The following is a 19764-nucleotide window of genomic DNA, read 5'->3' on the forward strand; positions in this document are numbered from 1 at the left end:
TCTAATGTTGCTTGAGAGCAAATAAGTGCTTGTTAAATGAAATCGCAGGTATGAAAGTCATTCTGTAAGTTTGCATTCGGTGACATTATAATGTAATCTAGTTGACAGCCACGACTCAAGTAGAGATCCCCAAAAGCCAAGATGATTGAGGTTCTGAGTGATATGAACCATTTCAGGTTATTGAACAACTTCATATATTTTTACATAAAGTCAGAAAATTCAAACTCCATTTTTTGGCATAGTCTTGGAAATATTCATACATACTATGACCTCATTGTGTTTACACAAAATTTTACCTTAAAAGTAGGATCCAGTTGCCATTGTAAAAATTCTACTAGCAAACTAAGGGTGTAAAGACGCCGCAAGGTCACTAGGTGCGCCATCACTATCTAGCTAGTACCTCTTTTTAAATATGATTTTATCCCAATGGTTCCGACCCCTAAATTACTCGGAAGACCAAACCAACTTCTATATAGCAAAATAAGTATATCTCTTTTATGTAACCCAGTATATAAATTCAATATTTTCCAGCTTCCCCATCAAAAATTATATTTTTTTAAATTTTATTAGGGGCTCATACAACTCTTATCACAATCCATGCCTACATCAATTGTGTAAAGCACATCTGTACATTCATTGCCCTCATCACAAAAATTATATTCTAACTTCAATTTTTTTTCCAAAACCAAGAAGGTTGACCAATGGGCATATTTATGACATCAGCAGTCATAATGTATACATTCATATAGTAAATGCCCTGAATTTATTTTGCTTCATTATCAGTTAGATATTAGAGATTTTTTACTAAGTCTTCTCTATAACTTTCTCATCTAGATTTCTAACTGAATCTATAGATCAACCTCATATATAGCCCACCCACGTTCAGTGTGACATCCTATTAGTCCAATTATATATGCACTTTGAATTTCAATGGTCCAATCCCACTTCTGAAAACATCTCAGCCTTTCTTCCCTGTAGCTAAATGAAAGAGAGACTTTACCTAGAAATGTATCTCTGCTCAAAGGCCTCTTTTAGTACAAATGTACAGCAGGCTCTGAGACTACGGCATAAAGAGAATAATGAGAAAGCTCAAAAGACTGTCTACAATATGGTCAGATATGAAAGAACGAGGTCACTAGACTTACAGTAAGTCTGCATGTTATGCCAACATGGGGGCTTTGAACGTGGAGTCTGTCCAATCTCAGAGAGTCTAGCATTAACAATAATAAAAAGCAGAGAATCCATCATATATCTTAAATCACGTATGGGAAAATAAGTTAAAATAAAGTGGGCTTAAGCCTTGTCTATAAATTAAAGCCTACGGGCTCATCTTCTACTTCAGCTTAAGAGAAGGGATGGAGAGGAGGCACTTGTGGTAGGCAGACCCAGATGTCATTTGGGAATGTTCACAGAAGTCTCACAGAGATGGAAAGTGGAAATAATACAGAAAACAAGGTTCATTTATTAGAAAAAGCAGACCGCAAAACTGTGAACTAATATTACAGGTTCATTATAGTTCATATACTATTTAACTATGAAAATATGTATAAGAGCATCACAGACAACGAATCATTTCAGACAGCTGATCCTTGCTTTTAATTCACAAGTATCTTCCCACCTAATATTTTAGTTCCATCGTTTGTCTCAACTTGCTAGTTACTCAAACATGGTAAGACTTAAAGCATAGAGCAAGGAAAACATTTTTTTTAATTGGCTTCATAATATCAGCCTTGCTATTGGTACTCACTGATTAAACTATGAAGGACCAGGTAAGCTCTTTTTTCAAAGTTAGAGGTCATAAAATTAAAACCATATTGGGAAGATACTAAAATCAAACCCACTTCAGAAGAAAAGGAACACAGGCTAAAATCAACCAATTTAATTCAACCATTTCCCCCTGGTCCAGGGATGAAACTCTTTGGTTGAAAAACTGCAAACATCTGCTTTCGTTTCCAAGGGTCTATCTTGCCATACCATTTCTGCTGAGGACTTTGCAGTCACGCCAACAAACTTAACGCTGTGTCCATTTTCACAAGACTAAAACAGGAACTCTAGGCTAGAAGGTTGTGGTCAATGGATTTGGCAATGAATTTATACCTATACAATTAGAGTCAAGAAATTATTCTAGCTTCAAATAGATGGTCCTATGCCAGAAATTCAGATTTGGTTTTAGCTTGGTCAGATTTTATGACTTTAACAGGTATGGCCCCAAGACTAGACTTTACTTCAAAGGGTCAAGTTCGCTTAGTAGCACAATGCAGTGGCTCATTTGAAAAAATTTAAGTGCTTGGAAGAAAGCATACTATACCCCAGAGGAAGGCTGAGGAAAATCCTGACACCATGCAGTACTACTTTCACAGGAAGAGATTAAAAAGATTGAAAGTAAAATGATTAACACATGTTTAATTCAAATGCTGGGTCCTTCCACTCCTCTTGAGAGCCCAGTAAATCTCTTTTTGCTTTCAAAAACAGAAGTGTCTATTGTGATAATCCAATAGCTTTTCTTTTATTAATAACATATCACCCAAATAATTAATCGATGGCATTATGAGGAAGATGGATGCACAAAGCATTTTCTTCTGAACCCTTTCATTTAAAAGAGAAGGGAAGATAGGTCAAGTATGGTAAAATTCTACACCATAAAATCACACACAGTTTGACTTCAAATTAAATAGTGTAAAAGAGAAACAGACATTCTACACGATTCAGATTAAAAAATAACCTTGAAGAATGAGTAGTTACGTGAAAAAAAATTTATGGAAAACGACTACAATAGGGCATGGATGACCAGGAAAAGCAATGTTCTCTACACAAACACTTTAAAGACTAGTTGTAATAGACTTGAAAGCAGAAAATATTCTGGAGGGAGGGCATAGTTATCTGTATGTACTTTTCAACCCAATGCTCTAAGCTTCTAGAAATGTCAACTCTTCACAAAAGTTTATATGAAGTTAATTTGTTACATGTGTCTTGCTAATGATTTTTCTAGATGGACAAAGCAAGGGAGCACAAAATTTAAATCACAGTCCAACCTCTGTCTCCTTAGAATAATTAACAGGCCATAAGTTCAACACCTACCTCCCACAATAGTTTTTAAAGCACTGAAGGAGTGCATCCTACTGATGTCTTTACATTCCATTCTTAAGAGTTCCATTCATCAGACCACTAGGAAAAGCAGATGTTATTTCCCTCTAGAAACTTCAGAGCTTATTGCAAAGAACGTAGTTACTAAAGCAAAACTATAGACCTCTCTTTGGACAGTTCAACTGGAAAACAAGAGAGCCAGCGTCTAACCTGAAAAGGCACCACTACCACATGATTTCAGATGCCGCATGCTCCCTTCCTGTCTTTGGAATGCAACAGGGAAAGCAGCAGTACAGAGGACTGGGGAGAATAAAAGTTAACCATTAAAAATAAATGAAGGGAAAGGATACAGCCTTAAAGCACCAGTCTGAGTTCCCACTGCCAGGATCTTCTGCACAGGATCGAAGGCCAAGGCTGAAGGCTGATAGGGAAATCCATGGCGAACAGTCTGGGGATGGACGAGTGACATCACAGCAACCAAGCAGCAAGGGAAATTTAAAAATAGAAAAGTCAATCGAGGTGTTAACATTGAGAACAATGCACAATACATACACATGGCACTTGCTGCTTAAAAAGAAAAAAACAAAAACCACCACAGACAAAACACGATGAAATCTACAATGCCAACAAACGAAGAAAAGTTAAGCGCCAGGAACCTGAAACCAAACATCAATCCCTGTGTGACATTTTAATTTCTCTAGACGCTTTAGCAGATTGAAGTTTGCAGTGGTCAAAAAAAACAAACTAAAAGCTGATTTCAAATGGGCTCCATAATGTGACCACTTCATAACTTTATGTGTATGCTCAAAGCAAGTACTTCTCAGGAAAAGATTGTCATATGATGACTTCAGCTGAGGGTTCCAGAACAATCAAGCCTGTATTCCAACATCTTGTCATTGTAACACAAGGGCTAACAAGCACAGCATCTCTCTCGCTTATTCATTTATTTGGGGAGAGGGACTGGGGTTTAGGGGCATCTTATTACTAAGTCTAAAATTACTCCAGAGCACGAGGGGGAGAATAAGTGGCACACACTTTGAAGAAAGCCCGCGCTAAAAACGTGGCTATGTCCGAGGACAGCAGGTATGCATTCCAAGATGCGTGCGGGTTTCTCAGGAAGCAGCTGGTGAATTAATTCGCTGCATCATTCTTTCAGAAGCACAATATGCTCTGGCAGTGACCCTGCCACGTTTAGGGGAGGCGAGTGGGAGAGGAATCCCCGTTGGAACTTCCCCCCTCCCCAAACACGGTGGTAAAAGCAAGAACTCTGCGATGTTACTGCTTAAGTCACCCACAGCAGCGTTTGAAGGAGAAAGCGAAGATAAAACTATCCAGCGGAACAGGTTTGGCGTTTTGCTAAACCATATTCCCTAGGCACCGCGTCCGCAAGGAAAGTTGAGAGTTGGTGAAATCTATTAAAAAGCTTGCACATCACTAGGCTGGCAGGGTCAGGCACAAATGGAAGGTCACTCCAACACGTCTGCCACATCCCTGGAATGATTGCTGCATAGGAAAGCAGGGGGGGGGGTTAAAAAATCAACGAAAAGGTGTAAGATGATGTCAATCTTCAACAGAACCCAACGTTTGCCAGCTCAGGCGTGCGCTCTTTCTGGCGCCACGATTATAAGCGGCGCGAGGACCCCTTGCGCTCCCAGGGCAAAGCCCCAGTGGCCCCGGGAAAACGACCCCCAGATTTCCAGGAGCAGGGTGCCCCGGGCGGCACGCTCGGCTCTGCTGGGCTCACCTTGCAGAGCTGGAAGTGCTCGGACTGGAGCGTCTCCTGGATCTCGGGCTCCCGGGTCCCGGACGGGTGCTGCTGCTGCTGCTGCAGCTGCTGCTGCGAGGCCGAGGACGAGCCGGCGGTCAGGCCGTCCAGCACCTTCCTGATGTTGAATTTCCTCATGGTCTCGCCCGGGCTCCCCCGCGCCCCGGGGGGAAGGCACTGATCCGGGGCCCAGGGCAGGGGCAACCCGGGGGGCGCCGGCTGCGACGGGGAGGGCAGGGGGGCGGCTGGGGAGAAGCGAAAGGGACTCCAGACAGGAAATGCTGCGACGACGAGGGCGCGACGGCCGCCCGAGCCCCGGGCGGCGACCCTCTTCCTCCGCGGCCGCCGGCCGAGCTGCCGGGCGCTGGTGTGGCGCTCCCGGGCCGCCGCCTCCGGGCCCCGCGGCCGGCCGGCCGGGCGGCAGCAGCAGTGGCCGCGGCGCCCCGAGCCCGCTCAGCCCAGCCTCACCTGGCCGCCGGCTGACTGGGCGCCGCGCCGCCGCCCCGGCTCGCCCCCGCCGCCGCCGCCGCCGGCGCGTCCATGGCCCGCGGCCCCGCCGCTCCGCTCCGCTCCGCGCCCGCCCCGGCCCCGCAGTCCCTCAGCGCGTCCTCGGGCTCCGGCTCCGCTCCGCCAACGAGGTCGCCGCTCGGCCTCCCCGCCGCTCAGCGCCGCTGCCCGCCCGGCATCGCACGCAGGGCGCCCGGGGTGGGTCCCCGCGCTCGCCGCCTCGCTCCGCCGCCGGCTCGACCCGCCCTCGCCCCTCCGGAGCCCGACCGCCTTCCTCCGGCGCCGCCGCCCGCGCTCCGCGCCCAGCCGCTCCCTCTAGCCTGACAGGGCGCTCGGCGCACGGCACCAACGCCCGCGGGAGCAGCAGCGGCAGCCGCGGTTACAGCGCCGGCCGCGGCGGTGGCGGCAGCTGGGCTTCCGCGGAGCCGGGCTCCTGGGCATGCGCATGCGCGCCCGCCCCCCCCCCCCGCCCGCCGTACCCCCTCCGCGCGCAAGCGGAGCTGGGGCTTCAAGGATCTCCTGCGAAAATCCCAGCCCATGGCTAAATATCTCCTCACCCCCCCCCCACCCCGGTCGCTCTGGCAGAAGCTGCAGCTGCTGCGCCTGCAGCTGGGACAGTGACAGTGTGGACTGCTAGCAAGCAGCAGGAGACCTGAATTTCCAATTCAGCCCTGGGAGCCGCTGGCTGCAGTGGGATTGTGCTTGCTCTCTGGATGGGCTTTGTTTGGGGTTTGGTTGGAAGGGGTGCTGTGAAGAAGAGCGACTAGGTCGGTGTCCGGGGAGGGCAGCCCTGGGGAAGGAGCTCTAACGCCCAGGCCAGGAGCCGCGCGCTTCTCTCCCGCAGCTTCTGCTGTCCAGAGGATGACAGTCAGGGCAGAGCAGGAGCTGCCAGAAGGCAACCGGCCGCGGGGGGTTGCCCGCCAAAGGGGAACGGCTCCCGAGCTGAGCGCCTGCCCTGGCCAGCGACAAAGCCCGCACCCCAAGCCCGCTGCGACCCAGCCAGCCGGACTCAGTCACCCTAAAGGACAGGGGAGACCTGCCCCCACGGGGTTTCCACGGCTGGCATCGCTACCGGAGCAGCCTGCCCCATGTGTCCCGGAGGAGCAGCTGGCTGGTTTGAACCATCTACCTTTGTAGCAGAGCGCTTAACCCACAGCACCACCACCGGGCGCTTGCCCCAGGGGAAAGCTACCCTTCGATCCAGTCCACACGCCGCCCGCTGGGCGCTAGACGGTGGGAGTGGTGGGTGGAAGGAAACACCAAGCTGTCACTCTTTGCCAAACCTGCCGTCGGCCGGGTAATGCTGCTTCTCGGCCGCAGCAATCCCCGGGCGGCGGCGGCTTGGCCCGCTCTTAAAGGGGACAAGGACAGGAGGATCAAGTTTCCGCTCACACCTTTGGGCCGCTTAGAAACAAATGTCTAGTTCAAGTTGGAGTGGGGGTGGGGCGGGATTCACGCTGAGAGGCTGCAGAGCGCGTTTCCCAAGGAAGCAGGGGTGCTTGCCTAGGAATTAAGTGGGAAAGAGGGGAAACTGTAAGGAAGGAAGAAAACGCACAGACGCATTCAAGTTCAAGGGGTGGGAAGACAATCTCCAGGTGCGTCGTTAACCACCCCTGGTGCTGCTGCGCTGAACCAGCCAGCAAGCGGCTGTGGGTGTTTGGAGCCGAAATCCGAAGGATCCGCCCTCTTCGTGGTGATTGGCCACTTCTTGTCTCGGTCACGGCCAATCTCGTTCTCCTATTCGTTGATCTAACATCCTTCAGGAACCGTCAGCAAACCAACTACGACTGGGGCCGGCGGGTTTGCGGGAAATGTAGTTGTTCGTGGGGCTTCCGCCTCCGAGGATGGTGTCCAGCACCGAATCTGTAAACTGGTTCTGCAGTTTACAGAATTACTATCCGTTTACTTCTCTGGGGACCACGAACAGTAAAGCAAATTGGAGGGCTTTCTTAAACTATTTCTGAGTGGCTCTGAGCTTTTGGTTTAAAAATTCAGTTTTCTTAAAATAATTTTATTTTAATTGAGTGCCAGGCATCCTGCTAGGTACCCAAAATATGTAAACAATCGTCTTCAACAAGCTCATCAGTCTAAAGAGGGTGACTTCTTACAGATAAATAATTGGTAGACAACATGATGAGGTAAATGATGAAATAAGAGGTTTGGGGGCACGGAAGTCATTTAACTTGCTTGGGAAGACCAGGGGACAGTCCCCTGGCAATGGTGGCCTCAACACAGTTGAATCCAGATCAGTAGAAGTGGCCAGGTGGGCGGCAAGGGAAAGAAAAAGCAAGTTGGAAGGAGGTGAGGAGGACAGGGTCACAATGACCTCTAAAGTTTTTAAACAATATAAATAAACCACAGTGGGAGGGGGAGATTACAAAACAGATCCTCATTTGTAAGGATAATACATCCTTGGGGGGGGGGGGATAAAAGAGGAGGAGGGGATAATGTAATTTGTGTAGTACATTGTTTAGAGAGTCAGAAATGCCAGTCTTCCCATTCTATCTTATCCGGGTCCTTGAGCAAAGGGAACTGGAAGAGGTTTCCCATGGAAGCCAGTCCCTACTGTTGGGCTCTGAAGTTCCTGTTTGATTTTCATATACAATCCCTCTTTGGGGATCCTGAATTCATCCTGGCACTCACAAAACGTTGGTTTTTAGATGGTAAGTGGAGTTTAAGATGACTGTCAGCTAATGTCGTTTAGCTTTCTAGAACTGCAATCCATTCTTTCCAGGTCGGGAATCCTAAAACATATCCAGCCATATGGAAGCCAAACTTCCAGATTATCGACCCTAACTAAAGGAAGATACTGTGATGGGTCCACAAATTCATGATATTTTTTTTTTAGTTTCAATGGGCCAATTGAGTTGGGGTTTGTTGTTATTTGTTTGTTTTGTTTTGTTGTAATTAGGCTAGAAAATCCAAGATTTCAAAAAATCGGTTAAAACTTTTAAGTTTCAAATCAAATTGTTAAAAATTAATAACCTTGTGTGTTCATTTTTAAATTTAGCACATACCAATTTAATACCCATATTAAAATCTCAATCAATTTATTTTATTTTAATGAATGACTCAGTATGTTCATTCCAAGTAGCTAAATAAATTTATGCCTTTGGACAAGCAGCATCCTCCCAAATAGAAATTGTTCTTACCCATTTATTGAATAGCAGACCAGGTGATGCTGAGATCCTAGTAGATCACTGAGAAGTTATACACAGCTATATTGCATCTGAGATCCATGGGTGGGGCAAACTGTTTGTGACCAACTGCTATCTCAGGTTGGTGACTCAAAGCCGCTGCCCTTTAGTGCCCCTGAAGAAAGATCTGGCTATATACAGCCACAAAAAAACACCTCTGGAGAAGTTACACTCTGTAGCACATGGGTGGCATCATTAAACAATGTTCAATGAAATAAAACTAAAACCTCCTTTAAAAAAAATTCACACACACACACATAGAGAGAGAGGAAGGCAGTCCACAAAATAATTAGTCATGGAACATCAAAAGCCAATAATTCATTGCATTCCAAAATCTGCCAGTTCTTATCATGTGATTTAGAAGCTAGTAAAGTCTCTGGTATGAGTCTGGTAGAGGTTTCTGGGGGCAGATTGAGAGGAATAAAGTAAAATCTGAAATAAGTGATGAGAAATTACATTATTGGCAAAAACCTTCTTAAAGATATGGCAAATCTACCTCACCTGCTAGCATTCATTGTTACTGACTTTATTTCCGTGTGTGGATTATCAAAGGATGATCACTGATTCCCTACAACAGAATATTGAATTAAAATAATTTTCAAACTGCATCAGAAAGACTAATCACTTGATTACCCTATTCCAAGCCCCTATTTCCATAAGAGTCACCCACCCACTGCTGGAAAGCTGAGTCTATGCAGACATGCTTGGATCAGATAGCCCTGACTTGAGTCAGAAGTGGAAACCAGAAATCAATGTAGTCCCTGGGAACCTTTTCTTTGGGGAATTTGGAACAGGATCATAGAGATGTTAATTAATCTAGACCAAAAGAAAATCAAAGGTGCTCTAGTGGCATGGGTTGAGCTGCTACCACAAGGTCAGTGGTTCAAACCCACAAGTTTCTCAATGGAGAAAGATGAGGCTGTCTTCCACTTAAAGATTTAAAGTCAAGGAAACCCAAAGGGGTAGATCTACTGAGCCCTACAGGGTCACTTTATGGCAGTCAGTTTCCAGGGTTGTTTTTTTTGGAGGGTGGGGTGGGGAAATGGAGGTTGTTTAGGTCCTTTTGAACAGGAAATGAAGGAGCCCTGGTGTCATGATGGGCTACACTTTGGACTGCTAACCACAAGGTCAGTAGTTTGAACCCACTAGCCACTCTGCAAAAGGAAGATGAAGTTTTCAGTCCCCATAAAGATGTATGGGCTCACAAACCCAAAGCAGGCAGTTCTACGTAGTCTTAAAAGGCCACTAAGAGTCAGAATCAGCTCAATGGCAGTAAGGTTAGAAGAAAATTGTGTCTGGGTAGGGTTCAGGTGGCAGGCAGGATTTTCTGAAACTCTAGTTATGATGGAGAAGTGCCCAACAGTAATTCGTGAGTGAAGAGAAGAATCGCCATTCCTGACATCACAGATCTATCTCTCTCTCTCTCTCTCTCTCTCTCTCTCTCTCTCTCTCTCTCTCTCTCTCTCTCTCTCTCTCATGTGCCTCTTCTCTCTTTCCCTCTTTGTGTAAACTGGTGTGATTCTTGCAGTCATACAGGGGCTCTGATGGAAAATTTAGAAACAATCTGTCCCCAAATGTGGAAGAACAAAGAGATACTACAGCCATGTTTCACCTGCATTTTTACTTCTTTTTAATCAATCCTTCCAACAGCAAAGAACTATTACAATAAGCCAATAAGGCATTGGTGGCTTAAAGCCAGGGCCGTGTGAGAGGGCTTCAGATTCTGGATTTCCTTTTAATGGCAGAACCTGGAGGATTTGCAGAGTGTACGCTGGAGAAGAAACGAGGCCAGGATGATACCTCAATTTTTGCCCTGAGCCTTTCAGCCTGGCACAGCAAGTTAATTTCCACATTTATGACTCCTAGGTAATTTCCAGTCCACTCAACAAATATCATCAGCTAAATAAACAAACCCTGTCTGTGAACAAGCAGGCTCCACTACATTGTGATCTTTGTCAAGCACTGGCCTTTCTAGAAAAACAGATCCAACAGATATTGCTGGGCCTTCATTACTTCATAGCTTCCTCTGTTGCTGTTTCATGTGGTTGGTAAGACTGGCATTCAGCTATAGGCAAAACATCTAGCCAAAGTCACTGAACTCAAGGGAACAGAAAATTCCAGAGGTGCAAAACCAAACCAAAACAACCCGTGAAAGCTGGCATGTGACATGGGAGCCATTCCTGTAATAGGAGTGAAAATATTAGCAAGTTCTTGAAAACATAGGCACTTACAAGGTTCCCTGATGGACTCTCATACTTACCAAATGGCTTTTCCACTGTGGGATATTTGAGAGAATGAGTAATACTCTCCATAGTTCTAATTCCAGTATCTCATGTTAGGATTTAAATATTAGTATGAAAAAATTTTAGACTCTTGCTGAAGTTTTATCAAAGAGTCGGCTTTTATTTGTAAGTAATTCCCTACATTTTGGTTTATGGAATGAAGAACCAGTAGGACAGTTTGTACTTTGTGCACTTACTTGCACTGAGTGATGATAACTGAGATTTGTACCACGTTGTTGGGGAACTGGCAACATTTAACTCAATCGCACTAACGTTTGCATCACAGAATGATCCAAAGTGAGTATGTTTGCATGAAAATGGTAAGAACATTTATTTTTGTAAATAGCTAAGATTGCAGGTTTACTTTTAAAAATTAATTTGTTGTTGTTGCTATTAGGTGTCCTTGAGTCAGTTCTGAACCATAACGACCGATGCACAACAGAACAAAACACTGCCTGGCCCTGTGTTAGCCTCACAGCTGCTCCTGTGCCTGACTGAGTCCCTCGTAGTAGCCACTGTGTCTGTCCATCTCACTGAAGTCCTTCTTTTTCACTGCCCTTCCACTTTACAATCATGGTGTCCTTCTCCAGGGACTGGAATATAGCACAAAGTTTTTTAAACATTCCTAAAGATATACTTTATCTTGCATAGGGAAACAATAAATGATATTTAAAATATAAAAATAAAACAGCAACTACGCACCAAAATAAACCTCAGCCACCATAACTTTGAGGAAAAAAAAAGAGTTAATATTTTGTTCGCTCCACCAACAATGATTGCACAGGCACAAAAAGGAAGAGTTTATGCATCCCTAATATTTTACAGGAGCCTCGTAGACTTGTGAAAGCTGGCCAATGAATGAGGAAGCTAGAGAAAAAAGAATGCATTTCAATTCATGGTGTTAGAGAAGAATATGGACTATACCAGGGGCTGACCGACTGCCAGAATGGACCAATCTGTCTTGGAAAAAGAACTGCTGGAAACAGCCTAAGAAACAAGGAGAATGAGGCATCATGCTTGGGAACAGAGGGGCAAGTGAAAAAGGAAGACCGAATGAGGTGGGTTGGCACAGTGGCACCAACAATGTGCTTAGACCCAGAAAGAATGGGAGGAGTGCTCAGGTGGGCAGGGTTTCCGTGAGCACAGGGCTGCTATGAGCTAAAGCCAACCCAAGGCCCCTAACATCGCAGCCGCAATCTGGCTAAAGTGGATTCCCTTTGGGGAGGTCCAGTATGCCGAGTGTTCATCTGAGGGAACTTCCCGACCATGCGTTTTCTTTTTAATTAAACACTACTCATCACAAAACTCTTTTCTGGAAAGTAGATCAGTAATTAAGTACCAGCAAATTAAGTCCTAGTAATTAACTACTGAGACACACTGGACTCGTCTTCTCCCTTCAGAGAGAGTTTCCTGACAGGGCAGACCAGTGAGATCATGTTGATGGAGGCTGACTAATGTGACAAGACCTCCCGTCTCAAGCTCCAGGGCTCCACGCAGAATTGTGCTACATCTCTTTATTCTTCTGGCCTTTGGGCAGCCGATGCTGGTTTCTTTCTGGGCAACCTTAAAGACGACCACGTGAGAAATAGAGAAAGCGCCCTACAAATACCTAGCGTTAGGAAAGTAGAAGCAGGCTTCTCTCCCGGGAGCCTTCATTGCTGAGAGAACAGGGCTAAATGAAAACCTGCCAGGGAAACTAATGAATTCTCTGAGGTTTTGCACAAACGGCGGCAAAGGACAGCCTCATGCGTCTCAGAGAGGCGTCCCTCCCAATAGCGCCAGACTGCAGGTTTAAATGCAGGTGGATTCCTTGACTGCATTTGTAAGAAACACTGTCCACTCTGTCCAACATCAACATGCCTGCAGGACCAGGATTTCTGTGTCTGCTTCCCTCATCTCTACATCAAACAGCTCCGGGGTAACTTTCTGGCCTCCTGGCTAGCTGTTCTTTTTGATGTCCCTTTGTTGTTCTCTTTTCAAAGAGCCGCACTGCTATAACCAGCGGCCCAAACCAAGTCCTATTGACTAGGCAGGTTTTTATATGCATAATCTCTATTATTTGCGTCAAGTGCTACACTAACATGAGTGCAATGAATGTCTGAAACATTGCAATAACCGAGCCTTGCCTGTCTCGCCGTCGGGCCTGTGTCAACACACACAGTAGCACTGACTTCCTCGGGCGCGTTCACTCACACCTACCTCCCCAAACCTTGGAGAACAACTTAGATGGTTTTGTGAATGATATTTTTAAGCTTATTTCGGAGGTTTTTAGCAGCTACTCTCCTTCGACTTGAGGAGGCGGGTCCTTCTTCATTGTTCTTAGTCTGAAAGCACCACTGAGACCTATTCTCTTTGGGTGACCCTAGTGGCCTCTGAAAGACCAGTGACATCGCTTCTAGCATCACGGGCACATAGAAGCCGTCACAGTATGACAGACTGACAAGGTGCTCCTCAGAGGCGAGAAAAGCAAAACTTCTTTCATAGTTTGGGCCTGCTGTCGAGAGACAGGTCCCTGGAGAAGGACGTCATGCGAGGTAAAAGGGGGCGGGGCAGAAAAAGAGGAAGGCCCTCCAGGAGACGATTGACAGCGCTGCTGCATCAATGGGTACAGACGTGGGGACGACTAGGAGAATCGCACGGGACTGGGCCCTGTTGCCTTCTATGGTGCGTTGGATCCCTGTGACCTGGAACCAGCTCAATAGTACCTCAACAACAACAACAACAACTTTTAAAGGAAGGGGCAAAGGCAAACAGTACAAGAAAATTGCCTTAAAATTCTCTCTGCCATTTCTCAGGTTCTCCACCACACTCAGGCCTACCTCATGATACATCCTCCATTCTTCTTTCCATAGAAAACCCAGTCTGCACTCAATGGCCTACTCCCTCTCCCTAAATTCCCCCTTCCCTCAACTCCCAGCCTCTTCCTTTTCTGTAGATCTGGGTCTATTATGTAGCACCCTCTATTCCTTTCTGCCTGACACCCAGCGACCATTCCCAGCTCGTCAGAAAAGGAATAGTTCAGTTGCCCAGGCGCACAAAGAATATTCTGCATGAGAAAGGGACTTGGGAAAACAACAAGGAGAGTGCTCACGGACGTGTTGATAGTTTCACTCCCGTTTGTTCGTGGCACACACGTGTGGAAATAGATAGTCACAGTGACTTGGGGACACACATTGGTGAAGGACTGTGAAGTGAGGTTCAGGTGGAAGAAGAGCACAGTGCTAGGACAATCTCCCAAACAACAGATCGCGATTTCCAATCTTGCTGGTGATCTTTCCCTCCCAGCACACTCATCCTTTGTATCCCAGGGACGGGACGTTTGTCATGTGCCTACTATGTCACAGGTACTGTGCTGAGGGTGGTTTGGAATGCAAACATAATAAAATGTCCTTGGGGCAGTAATACAATGCTAATGCGGTACAAAGAAAGCAAAATCCCTTAAGGGGAACACAAGAACCACTGCCAAAGGCATCTTTTTGTTCTCCTGAGGACCATTACTACAGATCATTTCAATCTCGCTCAGGCAACCCTCTCCCAATGGACCCCCACACACACCATCCGGCCCCAGAGGATGGGCTTCCATGGAAGCAAACTGAGACACATGGAGCGTGGAGAAGGAAAGGCACTGAAATTATCTAGCTCCCTATTATTCATCTAAAATCTTTGACTACTCCAGTGAGGCTCCTTCCAGACCAGCATGACCCAATTATTTCCACCAAGTCTGAAGCTGGTTCAACAGGCCCCACGTACAACTTCCCCTGCTGGGTTTCCTCATAACTGTAATGAGGGTGTGAAGTCAAGGTGTGGTTTTAAAATTGGAGTGAGTGGAGGTTCTCACATTTGCATGTGGATTCCTTCCCATGCATCTGCTCAGGGCGCTCTGTGCCTCTTGGGATTTTTGTAGTGATAAAGTGAGAGAAGATTCTTTCTAGCCCAGGCTGAAGGTACAATCATTACCAAAGTCGATGAAGAGGAAGGGGGATGGGAGGGTTACCAAACTTCTTTGGGGGCTTTACATTGTTTTTTAGCAGGAAGATTTGACTGGCCTTTCTAGAAATCAAAAAACCTTTGACTTAGAGTAGCTGCATTGGTAATAGAGTGCCTTACTGCAAGGATTTGGGTTCCAGTGGGGGGTCACATCTATTGTGGAGGATTATGCTGTCTCTGTGCTGTATCAAATGATTCCCACACAGCTTACAGGTAGGGCGTTGGTTTCCTATGACCCAATGTTGAGTCTGCCTAGCGTTCTGTAAGAGTAGTCAACCTTAGTAGCTAGCCTGCAGTCTGCCTAAAATGCACTGTATCTGCCATGCCTGCCCCCCCTTCTGCTCTTCATCTAGAAAGGCGGTGCTTATTCATGATGAGAAGTTGGTCAGAATCAGGAAGTGGAGCAGGAAGTTCCACGATAACTTATCACTGTTCACCCGTCTAGTGGTTTCCTTCTCGCGTCTCCCTACAGTTGAAACTTGGAGCAGAGGTGCCCATCTGGTGACCGTAATAGTGCAGCCTACTTGTGTAATTCTACCTCGTTAGCTGGTCAAGTAGGTGGACCTAAGGCCTTCTCTTTTGTATTTCCATTTTTTTATATCATTGCCTAGCAAAGACAACTTAGCCCACCGAGGCAGGCAGACCTGGATTCTGTCACTAGCTCAAACGGGCTCAGGCAAGACACTAGAGACTTCTGTTTCCATTTCCTCATCTCTAAAGTTGGCCTGTAGTCCCTGGATGGTACACAGAATTACTCCTCCACTGAGGTTCCAGCCGACTCAAAGGTACCTTGGCCCAAATACCTGGAAATCTACATCGAAAATCTTATAGAGCTTACTCAGCACTCACAGACTTGCCGTGAGTCAGCATCAACTGCAACTGACTAAAATGCAGTTTAGAAATACCTCCCCTCAGGGTGGGGACTTGGGGAACTCATAACAATGAGTACTAGAAGAAGAAAATCCTCTCAAATCAATAGTGGTAATGATTGTACAACTCTTGGTACAAGTGACTTATGGAATTCTATGACATGTGGATTCTATGCCAATAAAATTATTTTAAAAGAAAAAAACATTTTTTTCTACCGTGTTAATTGGGAAAGTGTGCTCTGGTTTTTAGGAAGGGATTGTGTTTGTGTATCATTTTGGGTATGTCAAATGTATAGAGAGAAGAATCAGAAGTTTTATTAAAAATAATGAAAACAGAAGAGAAAAAAAAAGAAATACCTCCCCAAGTAGAATGTTTAAGTTTAGAGACAAAGCATCTGTGCTAGTCCAGGTAGACTAGAGAAACAAATTCACAAACACACATATGTATATCAGGGAGAGGTTTATGTACAAGAGCAATTGAACATTGAGAAAACATCCCAGCCCAGTCCGGATCAAGTCCATAAGTCCAATATTAGCCCATAAATCGGATACCAATCTATAAAGTCCTCTTCAGACTCACGAAACACATGCAATGATGCCAAATATAAAAGACCACAGGCCAGTGGGTTGAAAGTCTTTGGATCCAGTGTCATTGGAAGCATCTCAGTGCTGGCAGGGGTCTCTGCATCAGGGTGGGTCCATGTGTCTTCTCCAGCTGCTATGTCTCCCAGGGTGTGAGCAGAGAGTCTCCCACCTCCAAGGAAGAAGTACCAGATTTCCCAGAATTCTCAGGAAAAGGCCATGCCCACACAGAAGCCTCATTGTCTATAATCTGAATGACAAGCTAGACTCCACCCCTGCACTCTTAATCCTCAAATTGACAAACGATTATCTATCTACCACAGCGTCCAAAGGTAGGTGATGTGCACTTGATTCCGGCTCACAGTGACTCTATGGACCAGAGAAGGAAGCTCCGCCCAGCCCCTGCCATCCTCACCATCTTTGCTGTAGTTGAGCCCATGTGGGTGCAGCATTGCACCAATCGTCTTCATGAAGAATCTTCCCCTTTTTATTGAAATAAAACAGTAGCTATTCAAATCATTCTCTTTAGCATCTTCAGACACTCGCCAGATGATTTTCTTCTGTACTCGTGACTTAACTTTTAACTCAGCATTGGTGGTAGTTACCAAGTTTGTTGTACATTTCAAGCATCTCTCATGAACTCCGAATTCAACTCATATCTGCATCCTTGACGTTTTCATGCGAACTGATCATAAACATCTGAAATTTAATATGTCCAACTCACCTCTTCATGTCCAATCACAAATAACATCTTACATCTCTGATGATCTCCTGCATGTCTGTTCATGATGATTCTATCCTCCTAGGTCTTAAGGCTCAAAAGCCTGAATAAGCTTTGGAACTTTGGTTAACAACTTCTCTAGTCTTACCTTATGCATAAAACACACACACACATATATATTTATATATTTTATATAATATATATATTCAAGTGCATTGGCAAATCCTACCAGCTCTACCTTTCCAACATAGTCATAATTTGACAAATTCTCATGATCTCTACCTTCATACTTTGATCCAAGCCTGAACGATTTTTTATCTAAATAAAGTATTTTCCAAATGTACCCTCTCCCATCTATTCTAGAAGAGTGGTCCGTTTAAAATGTAACTCGGATTATGTCCGTCCTTTTCTCAAAGCATTCTAAGAGTCCCCTGTGTCTCTGAAAGTGAAGATGAAAGCTCTTCCAGTGACCTGCAAGGTACAAAAGAGCTCTGGTAGTGTCGTGGCTATGTGTTTGGCTGGTAACCACAAGGTCAGCAGTTCAAAACCACCAGCCAAAGATGAGTCTGTCTGCTCCTGGAAAGACCTGTTTACAGCCACAGAAACTCACATAGGCAGTTCCCCTTTGTCCTATAGATTTGTTGTGGGTCAGAATTGACTCAATAGCAGGGAGTTATTTATTTAGTTTGGAAAGAACCTATTATATCTATAAGCCTAGTATCTCCTCTCGCTCTGTGCTTGTCCACCCCACCATAGCCATATTTGCTGGGTTTTATGTTTTTGTTGCTATTATCATTGCTATCCTTGAACATTTGCACCTTCTTTCCTCGGCTCTGCATGTGCTGTATCCTCTCCACTGAACTGAGATCAGCCAACTTGTTGTATAAAGGCAGTAAATGTTTTCAGTTTTGTGAAGCGCGTAGTCTTTTCAGCTACTCTTTATCAATTTAGTACAAAAACAGTTATTGAAATGATGTGAACAACGGAGCAAGACTGTGTTCCAATTAAAGTTAATTTACAAGAAGAGATGCTAGACCAGATTTTGCAAACCTCTGATCTCCACCTCATTTCCCCCACAAATATTTGCAGAATCCCTTCCCTCGCTTCTTTCATGTCTTTGTCCAATTGTCATAAATCCCACCTTACCAGTGTAACCTTCCTTGACTTTTCCCCACAGAATAGAATAATTCCACTCTGATGCCCAAAAAAGCATAATCCCTTCCTACCTGTATCCAAACCCCCAATCTCTATTTTCTGTATGCCACCTGACACATTCTACCTTTATTTCTACAGGACTTTGAAAGAAGAGACTTTATTTTTGTCTCTGTTGTGTTCCCAGGGCATCCAGGAAATCAAATTCACTGCCATCCAGCTGATTTTTACTGATTGTACAGATTGCATAGGGTACTGATTGTACCCTATAAGATAGAGTAGGACTGACCCCATGGCTTCTGAGGTTGTAAATCTCTATGGGAATTGAAAGCCTCATCTTTTCTCCATGGAGCAGCTAGTGATTTTGAACAGCCGATCTTGTGTTTCGCAGCCCCACACATCGCCCACTACACCACCAGGGTTCCTATCTCCAGAACATAGAACAATAGTTTATTGGAATAGGATAAATCAATAGTCCCTGGGCTAGAAGGCATGAGTTCTTCCAACTTCTTATATAAGCCAATATCACTCTTAGCAAATTGCTGAACATTTATGTAGTGTTATGCATCACCCTTGTTAAATGGAGAAAAATAAGACATAATGCAGATATCAAATTAAATAGTGTAAAAAGAAAAAAGTTATGAGTAATAGAAATATGCTTTGTTGTTATAGTAGTAACTAACTTTTATTTTACTAAAAATGGATGTAGTCTTCAAATAAAAAATACGTTAACTTGTCCAACATTCTAAAGGATCACAATTATGTGCTTTTTATAGTTATTTTCTCTGCTTAAAATTCTATATGTGAAGAAAGATTTAGTGTAATTGTTACCCCCTTCCCCCAAAGAATAATCCCAGTCTTAATAATCCCAGTATCTATCAGAATTATTGAGCCAAAGTGATCACCTCGACCACCATTTAATAATTTTCTGAACAAAAGATGATTAAATATTAATTAATCAAACTTAGACTTGCACCACTCATCGCTCTCTCCTCTCAATAATTTGATTTGAAAATGATCACTTATATTTATAAGATTATGTTTAAACTGAAGGTCTATGCTAGGACATTACTGTCCAATGGTTGTGACTTCCAGTTTTTTTTTTGGTTTTATTAAAAGTGACCAAGTTTCAGAGATATGCAAAGCTCTTTCAGAGAAAGACATCTTGATGTCTTCATATAGACTTGAGTGAGTCTTTCTCATGCCGGGGTGGAGAATTGAGACAATATTGGCCAAGAAAGTAGCTTTATGAATCAGAGGCTTTGGCATGAGGGAATAGGGTTGTTATGGTTTGAATTTTATCCCCATATGTGTTGAGCTGCTGACACAAGGTCAGCAGTTCAAAACCACCAGACACTCAATGGGAGAAAGATAAGGCGACCTACTGCCGTGGAAATTTAGTCTTGGGAACCCACAGGGGCAGGTCTGCCCTGTCATGGGGTTGCTCTGAGTTGGAATCAACTTGACGGCAATGAGTGAATGAGAAAGAATTGAATGGGTCTTCCTCTGGAAGTAGGGTCTTTGAGAGCGTTATTCATTAACATGGCGTCATGCTGGTGCAGCGGGGAACCCTAACCAAATATGACCGGTACCCTTCTGAAAAGGGACGAAGAGACTG

At 44.9% G+C, this 19764-nt stretch overlaps 1 protein-coding gene across 3 annotated transcripts in view; it reads right to left on the minus strand.

The window, feature by feature from the left end:
- Positions 1–5254, minus strand: part of STXBP5 (syntaxin binding protein 5) — a 181957-nt gene extending 176703 nt beyond the window's left edge. The window contains exons 1-2 of one of the 3 annotated variants that reach the window (XM_075554419.1): positions 4829–5254; positions 3435–3532 (exon numbers count right to left, since the gene is read on the minus strand). In XM_075554419.1, coding sequence (XP_075410534.1) covers positions 3435–3532; positions 4829–4987 — 257 coding nt within the window. In that variant the 5' untranslated portion in view covers positions 4988–5254. The remainder of the gene's footprint in view (positions 1–3434; positions 3533–4828) is intronic. The other 2 variants (XM_075554420.1, XM_075554421.1) reach the window with 2 other exon arrangements.
- Between the last annotated feature and the right edge of the window lie 14510 nt (positions 5255–19764).

Source organism: Tenrec ecaudatus, chromosome 7, assembly GCF_050624435.1.
Source record: "Tenrec ecaudatus isolate mTenEca1 chromosome 7, mTenEca1.hap1, whole genome shotgun sequence".
Lineage (NCBI taxonomy): Eukaryota > Metazoa > Chordata > Mammalia > Afrosoricida > Tenrecidae > Tenrec > Tenrec ecaudatus.